A 9,167-nucleotide genomic window follows, 5' to 3' on the forward strand; every position below is an offset into this window, starting at 1 on the left:
TACAAAAGCGATAGCAAGATGTTGCAAAAAGATGCAAAATATAAAATTTTTATTAAGAGTATATGCAATAATATATTTATTGAGAATAGTAAAATTTACGTGGAAAAGGAAGAATTATAATCACGTGCTATTTGTGTATGAAATTATTATAGACTAAACTAAATATTCATTTTTGTATGAGAATATTATACTGCTATTTCTACAAATATGTACTCTATGATCATATTATATTACCATTAATCATATTCAGGGCCGAACTCTCACAATTGGGCTCTTCCATTTGGGCCTACCTATATAGTAGTAAGATTTTTTTAATTGATTGTGCAGGATTACCATAGTGATAATATACATAAACTAGATATCATTTTATCAATAAGACAAGATCACCAAATGATATTTTAATTTCCACTAATTCAAAGCAACGAATGCGACAAACTAATACACCAAACTTTGTAACAGGAATAAGCAACACATCCCTACATAATTTACAAATCAATGCAACTTGCAACTATTTTATTAATATCCAATAGGAAGTGGCCCTCATTTTCATACTAAATTTAACATACAGAAAATGATAGCCATGTTATTCTCAACCTCATTTATTATTGTGTTCTACAAGATATTATTTCCCAAGCTGTATTTTTTTTTATTGACTCTTGTTGTCAATTTGGATGAAGCCTACATTATTAATCGGGCGAATAGGATAGCTAGTACGTCCATTCTTGCGGCAGTTGCATCTCAAGCCCATTTGATATTCTGGATTCACCTTCCTCTGTAAAATCAATTCAGTGATGGGTTTATAATAACATAAAATTAATATTAACATTAAAATTAATATTAAAAAATACTTGCGAAATGGAATTTCAAATAACAAAGTGATGATAACAGTATTTTATTTACTCAACTCATTGTTATCAAGCTTAAGAATTAATAAAAATTCAAAAGAGAAAAGTAAAAAAATACGATCCCCAAAGTTCAGTTATATCAATCCCACATATTGGTTTCAACTATTTAAAAGTTAACATAAGATTCATACTTATTGCATTTATTTGGAAAAATTGTAAGGTTTGTGGACCATTCTAATAATAGGGTAAGAAATAAGAATCCATGTAAATGAAAATGAAAATGAAAATGAAAATGAAAATGAAAATGAAAATGAAAGTGAGTGAATTAAGTACCCTTGGGGGACCCACCACTGTGTGGTGGTGGTGGAGCATTGGAATCTTGTTGCATTTTGCTGAAATGTTTCTCAAGTACTTGAAGCACTCGTGTTGGCATCAATACCATAGAACAACCTGATATCATTATTCATTATTCATTATTCCAATAATGTTTTTGAATTATTTGATAATCATGGTGTTGGTATCAATTATTCAATTCATAACCAACCAAGGGAAAATTTAATACAGTATGAAAATAATTGTTAAAAATCTTTATTAACAAGCCGACAAATGCAGACGTAACATACAATTTAAAGTGAGTAGTTTCTTATCTATAAGCAACCAAGTTATTTAAGATAAAGCTGATAATCATCTTCTTATTGTCAACATCTGATATGACCTCTTACTATTTTATTTATATTCCTATATAATAACAGTCCCAGATCATATTACAAATAAATTTTAGATTTTCATAATGCTACTTACTAATATTGGTGTAAATTAATAACAGAAAACGATTATTTTATCTTTCTATAATACTACTATTAGCAATAGTTAAGAGACATAGCTTTTCATTTTTTAAATTATTTATCATAATAAACAACTTTACATTATTATATCGTTGTTAAACAAAAGTAAAAGAGATAAGGATCGAGATATCTATCTATGTCCTATTCATAGGAAAATAAATGAATATCTCATCTCAATAAACATAAAAATAAAGAAACAAAAACAAAATAATTGAAGAGCCAAACCAGGGGGGGTGTGTGTGTGACCCTAATTTAGTTGCTTTCTGCTTTACCAATGAGGATTCCAAACCACCAAGGTTATTGGTTGATGCATATTCATAAACTATTAAAATTCGAATAAGAGATATAGAAAAAAGATGTGAAATCAACGGTTGACAACCAACAATCGTGGAATCATAACCCTTCAATAATTCAAGATTCCAATTGGCTTTCACAATAGTATCTTTATTTAGAGATTCAATTAGATCCCCATAAACCTGTAGATCTGACAAAACCATAAGTACAGTTTAATCTTCTTACTTTAACTTGGGTTAATTACATCCAAATCCGAAAATCGGATTAGTAGTAGCCACTGAATTGAATGGATGTATTATTAGTAGTACTAGTAAATTGGAATCCCACAAAAAGCAGGTCAGATTTCTCTTTCTTAAATAATTATAGATCTCTCTTCATAAAAAAGGAAGCACAAATGTATAATTACTATTTACTAGTACTACTTATATTCGCAAAAAGAAACATAATAAAAAATTAGTAGAAATAGTAAGTACCTGATTTGGTTTTCGGTTCAGTGGGATCACGGGGCAGGAAAACTCCGGTTCCACTAGACCCGATTCTGGGCCCGGATCCGCCGAGAAAAACCGCCTGCATACCCGACCCTGAATAACCATTTATCACAGGTCCACCCCATTCTCTGCCTCTGTATTGCTGCTCTGTTTTCTGCTGAGCTGACTCGCTTCGCCTCACTCGTCTTCCCCGAGTCGCACGCTGCGGTTGATTCTTCAACTCATAAACCTAACAAAACACACACACACACACACACTATTAATCGATTATTTTCATAAAAAGAAAACAATAATCCCAATGCTAAAATGCGAGTAACCTTCATACTAGCCTGAGACGATCCGTCGATGCGGACAGAACTCGAGTACGACTCGTTATTAATGGCGTCCAAGTTATCGTAGCTACTCGCCTTAAGCAATTAGTATAACGGAAAATTAGCGGAAAATTCAACAACACGACGTCGGAATTAGTAAGATAAAATTACCTCAGAGACAGTATCGGCGGCGGCGGTTTCTTCATCATCGAGCATACACTCGGCCATCTGACGAGTCAAATCGGCGATGAAATCGGCGTCGTCCCCCTCTGACGAGCCGAAGTCGGAGCGGAGCGGCGTGCTGAAGCCGGAGGAGGAGGAATCCCACGACGATAGGAACTGATTCGAACTTGAGGTGGAGGCGGAGGCGGAAGCTGCGCCGCGCTGGTCCTTGTCGTTTTGGTGGTTTTTGAATAAATCCGAAAACAATAGTGGTTTCCGGTGATTATTGTTGCAATCGAAAGCCATGGTTAAGGCAAATTCGATTTGAGTTCTAAAGCATAAATCGTGGTTGCTATGGAATTTGGGAGGTGGGGTTGATTCCGAATTATTAGCAATGGAATTGGTTGGTGTGAGAGGGAGGGAGGGAGGGCGGGACTAGAGAGGGTGGATTAGTGATTACAATTTATAAAACTAAAAGATGGAATGAGATGGTGACGACGAGGGGGGGTAATTTAAGGGTGTCACGTTGCATAAATTTTATTGGACTTAGGTGTATACATTATTTAAATGTTGATCTGTAATTTTTTTAATTATGTTCTTTATAACTGGCATCTATTTGAGAGCTATTTTGTAAAGTTTTGATTGCTATCTCGTCCATTTTCGCCAATTAAATCTTTTTCTTGATCCTCCATTTTTTAGTGGGAAAACGTGCTTCTTTTATTGATTATCAGATGATAAAATCACAGATCAATTGCAAAAACTACCCCATAATTTACAAACAATAAAAATAAATTCATAAAATACTTTTTTAAAGTGCTAATACATAGAGATACATTCACACGTTCCAATAAATATGAAATGTTTAGTTTCTGGTATTTGTGAGTTAATGAAGAGAAAGTAAAGTAGGAGAGATGAAAAAATAGAGATTGAGTTATTTTTTATTTTAAGAAATATTTTATTTTAAATAGAATATTATAAAAAAGAAAATATTTTATTTTTAATATGACAGAGGACCAGTAACTTGTACATAATAAAAATAGATTTATAAACTAGAATAGGAGTACAATTTTAATTTATTATAGATTTATAATATTCATACTCCTATATAAACAAAAAGTGACATTGGATTCACAAAAATGGGCATATTGAATGAGTGTTGGGGTTTAGTGGTTGGACCGTAGATTTGACTAGGCAACTCAACCGACATTTGTGTGTCAGTTAAGAGGAGGGGGATCCCCTGCTGTGCACAGCAGGGTGCTGCCCCTCACTGTAGCTGTACTGTTCATAATTAATAAAAAAGTGAATAGTGAGGGGCAGCACCCTGCTGTGCACAGCAGGGGATCCCCTCCCCAGTTAAGATCCCATATTCTGCATCATTATCTCTTCTTTTAGCTCAACTCAATAACTTCGGATGAAAGGTGTCTCGCTAATTTTAGAAATTTATCTCATTAGTAAACTTAGATAATGTACATTAGTACACTCAGACCTAAAATACAGTGAAAAGAATAGTTTTAATAATACTGCATTACGTATCAATGCATATATTTAGGCATCCACAAATCAAACTGGACCGGCGGTTAACTGCCGGTTTATAAACCAGATTCGGAACCGGTGCGGTGGTTTCGAACCGCCGGACGGTTCAGCGGTTCACACGGCCTGGTTCAGGTTCAACAAAATGTGGAACCAGAACCGCTGGCTCCGAACCGTCGATTCAACGGTTAAAACGGCGGTTCAATTAAAATTAAAAATATATATTTTTATTTACAAAAATTGATTTTTATATTAAAAATAATTTTTACAAATAAATGAATATGAGAAATTCATAATAGCCATATATATTTGATGGGCTTGTGAATTCTATGAAACCATTCTTGGTTATTTCTCTTTTATAAAAACATCCTTGAATGTTTTATATTTCACTTTTGATGTAGGACAAAATATGTTGAACATTTTCTTTTATAACTACATGTTGAGACTTGAGATCATTCTTTCATCTTTTTCCAATATGGGATACAAAACTTTCTTTTGTCTTCTACTTTTCTTCACTTTTTGTATAATATATCTATAGGGATGTATTCAAGTTCAACATGTAAATATTGTCCAAACATTCAACAGAATCTCAGCCCACGATTTTGTCATCTAGCGGTTAGATTAATGACACGTGTCATGTAATAATGCAGATTTTCATTCTAATAATGTACACTAACTAATAATGTAACATTATAGTCTAATAATGTAGATTTTCATTCTAATAATGTACACTGACTAATAATGTAACATTATAGTCTAATAATGTAGATCGTATATTTTGATCACAACCATCCAATTCAAGGATCCAAGGGTTGTGATCTGTTTGAATCTTAACACTAAGCAGCTGTGAGGACCCTAATACACCCCCTCTATATATATGTATGAACAAAATTATTATTTGAATATATTCTTGATAGATAAAAATAAATAATTATTGAGAAATATGATTTGTATATAAAAAATAATTATTTGTATAATAGTTATTATTAGATTTATACAATTTGTATTATAGTTATTATTTTAATCTGTATAATAGTATATATTAGTTAACATATACATAAATTTAAATATAAGCAAATCGATAATGATAAAGAACTAATGAATAATAGTTCATGTAATAATATTTGTTGTTAAATTATAATAATAGAAGATAGAGTACTAATATAGACAAAGAATGATGGGAATCTATCATATAGTTATAAATAATGACTTTTATCTCACATTGAAAGAAAGAGTAACATGACTCAACTTATTTTAATACAAGAAATTCCCGCAAGTGTACGGGGCTAGTGTAGCACAAAGCAAGCAAGAGTATCGTATCCCACAGAGACAAATTGTATAAACTCAAGTACCACGGACCGATGTTAACTACTATCTAGACAAAACAAATGGTTGGTTTTGATATGTAACTATTAAACATAAACAAAGTAAAGCAAGAGACAAAAGAGCAAGTTTTCAATAAGAGAACGAGGTAGAGCTTTGGATCCGACTACAATACCCACAATGTAAACAACTCAACAACTTTGATTACCCATTGACGTCTCTAGGATTATTAGGAAAATCGCTAGTCTTGGCTAAGCCCCCTCTCGAGTGCACTCAACCCGTTGATTAACTATTAATATTGAAGTCTCCTTTTAATACTTCACAATTAACTCATTTAAACAAAAGATCAAAGCCCTTGCTCTAGAATTCCTTCTCTCGAATGCAAATTATCTAGACGTTATTCATTCTTTTATCAATCCTAAACCGGTATCTCTCGATTACACAAATCTAGGTCAACATATCCAATTGGTAGCTAAGCAATTGAATTGAAAAGAGCATAAGAATGAAACAAAATAATCTCAAGAGCATAGGTAATCAAAAGCTATTGAATTAATCACAAGTGTTCATTGTAGTCTTCACCAAAACTCTACAAGAGATTTAGCTACTCATATTCAACGCAAATTCACAAGATAAATCCTTAGAAAGTGAACTGAATATAGGAAAACTAATAAAGATACTCCCAATGGTGGATTGAACGACAATTAGTCTTCGTCTTCAACCTTGTTGAGGATTGGAACTCCTTGGCTCTCAAATCCGCTCTCTAGACGTCAAAAGCTGCTCCTGGACAGGTGTATGATTCTTGGGGTCGAAAACCTAGGTCCTCTTTTATACCCGGGGCGGAAATAGAAGATTTTGTAACGTCCCGCATGAATCGCCCGGCCGGGCGAAATCTCTGGATTTCGACTTTGCTCAAAACGCCCGAACGGGCGTTTCCCTTAAGCACGAACGCCCGGTCGGGCGAAGTTTCTGTACTCCAGCCCCGAACTCTTTTTCAACTCATTTTCACCTGTTTTAACTACAAACACTATACAAACTCATCAAAACACATAAATAGTGGGTAATGGATGCAAACTCAGGTAATATGCTATAAAACACTGAAATAATCACGTTAAACATCCAAAATACGTACTAAACTACGAGTTTATCATAACACATCTAAGAATATGTAACTATAAAAGAGAATAATCCAATACACTTTCTTCCAAATTAAAGCCTCAAATCCAACTTTAAATATTGGTATTTTTATTAATTTTTATTATCAAAAGGTCTAACTTAAAGTATTGTTTATTAATTTTTATAAGTAAATTGTAATCGTTATAAGTTGTAACTTTTAGTCTTGTTCAAATTTATTATCAATAAAATTGTAATTTTCAACTTATTGTTTGAATTTTATCTATGCACATTTTATACATAATAAAGGCTAAAAAGACAAAAAAAAATCAATTACTCATACTTAAAGTTAAACCTTTTGATTTTTAAAATATTAATACTTAATGTTGGACTTGAGCATTTAAATTGGAAGATATTATATTATATTATTCTCTTTTATAGTTACACATTCTTGGATGTGTTACTCTTTCTTTCAATGTGGGATAAAAGTCATTATTTATAATTATATGATAGATATTCCATCATTCTTTGTCTATAATAGTACTCTATCTTCTATTATTATAATTTAACAACATTATTACATGAACTATTATTCATTAGTTATTTATCATTATCGATTTGCTTATGTTTATAAATTTATGTATATGCTAATTAATAAATACTATTATAAACATTAAAAGAATAATTATTATACAAATTGTATAAACATAACTATAACTATTATGCAAATAAATATTTTTCTATACACAAATCACATTTCTCAATAATTGTTTATTTTTATCTATCAAGAATATATTCAAATAATAATTTTGTTTATATATATATTATACAAAAAATGAAGAAAAGTAGAAGACAAAAGAAAGTTTTGTATCCCACATTGGAAAAAGATGAATGGATGATCTAAACATTTAGTTATAAAAGAAAATACTTCAATATATTTTGTCCCACATTAAAAGAGAAACATATAACATTCAAGGGTGTCTCTATAAATCAGAAAATCAAGAATGGTTTCATAGATTTCATAAGCCAAAAAAAAAGTGAACTGCCGAACCGGTTTGGAACCAGCGGTTTTTGCAGCAAACTGGAGGTTTTAAACTGTCGCCAGAACCGGCGGAACCCTTGGCGGGCCGGTTCAAGTTAATGAAAATGTTGAACCGTGAACTGCCGGTTCGGAACTGGAACCGACGGTTTTTGAACCGGGTGCACACCTACTTATATTTGGACCAATGCAAATTACTTTTAAAACTAGGATTTAATGCATTTAAGTTCAAATATCTGAATATTTAAAAAAGCTGAGAAGAAAAGAGAAGAAGAAATTATTATTTTTATTATTAAAAATTAAAATAACTTTAGAAAGTTGATTGTTCATATGATAAAAAATATTAGTAATATTTTTTGAAAATTATGTTGAAGAAAGACATGAGACCGGATGATAAATGGGGTTCGATTTGCCAGCGTGTACTGTTCGCACGTCTGCAAAAGAATATCGTCAATTTGTAAGGACGTAATGCCTAATCACATTGATTACAATTTAAACACTATATTTAATGACATTAATATTGCATATACTTACTGCCCTCTCAGAGTATTCACAATGCAGATCTATTCGGGCTGCATTTTTCATAGGTATTTAAATTATTACATTTTCCATAGGTATTTATTTTACAGTTTTCAATTAAAATTAAATTATTTAGAATGAGGGCTGGCTGAATTTGAGACGGATTACATTGCACATGGTGAAGCAGAATTGAGAAAAGCTGCATCTGAAAAATGGGATCCGGGCTGAATTTCTCTTTTTTAGTTCGCACGAAAGTTGTTTTCATTTGGTAAAATTACTTCCAAAATTACTAGAGTGATAATCAAAGTAATTGGGTTCCTTTTAAAAATTCTAGTCGACACTATCTACCAACACCTATATTATTTGAAAACAAGTTTTATGAAGTCTGATGATAACCCTGGGGATTATTTAATTCGAAGCAAAAATTGAAAAATTTAATGAATACTATATTTGTGTATAAAAAATAGTTCTGTCTATTTTCTTTTATCAAATTTTTAGTATTAAAATGCATATACTTTATTATTTAGATTATTTTTCAGGATACAAAAAGTGGGTTGAGTGGCGTCGTCGTCTTCTGCCGCCAAAGAGAAAAATCGGATCTTTTTTAACGACTGCAGTTTTGTGTAACCTCTTTCACACTCAATCATTAATGGAGAAGAACAATCGAGCCTCCTGCTCATTCACCAACGATCTCTTCGGCG

General features: G+C 32.0%; 1 protein-coding gene across 3 annotated transcripts; it reads right to left on the bottom strand.

The window, feature by feature from the left end:
- Positions 1–383: 383 nt before the first annotated feature.
- Positions 384–3,396, bottom strand: LOC121787794. 3 transcript variants are annotated; one of them, XM_042186644.1, is made up of 5 exons: positions 2,955–3,396; positions 2,802–2,879; positions 2,458–2,701; positions 1,179–1,295; positions 384–772 (listed from the first exon to the last, which is right to left on the bottom strand). In XM_042186644.1, exons 1-5 carry the CDS (start codon positions 3,249–3,251, stop codon positions 708–710), a joined length of 801 nt encoding a protein of 266 aa, XP_042042578.1. In that variant the 5' UTR covers positions 3,252–3,396; the 3' UTR covers positions 384–707. The 3 variants fall into 3 exon arrangements, with proteins under 3 accessions (XP_042042578.1, XP_042042571.1, XP_042042585.1); XM_042186637.1 differs by having other exon boundaries at positions 2,790–2,879; positions 2,955–3,395; XM_042186651.1 differs by lacking the exon at positions 2,802–2,879.
- Positions 3,397–9,167: the final 5,771 nt, after the last annotated feature.

Source organism: Salvia splendens, chromosome 2 (assembly GCF_004379255.2).
Source record: "Salvia splendens isolate huo1 chromosome 2, SspV2, whole genome shotgun sequence".
NCBI classification, from domain to species: Eukaryota; Viridiplantae; Streptophyta; class Magnoliopsida; order Lamiales; family Lamiaceae; genus Salvia; species Salvia splendens.

Coding starts and splice junctions, on each gene's coding strand:
- LOC121787794 (XM_042186637.1), bottom strand. CDS start 3,251: ATGGCTTTCGATTGCAACAATAATCACCGGAAACCACTATTGTTTTCG. Junction 2,702..2,789: donor CGTCTCAGGCTAGTATGAAG/GTTACTCGCATT, acceptor GTGTTTTGTTAG/GTTTATGAGTTGAAGAATCA. Junction 773..1,178: donor CAGTGGTGGGTCCCCCAAGG/GTACTTAATTCA, acceptor TTGATTTTACAG/AGGAAGGTGAATCCAGAATA.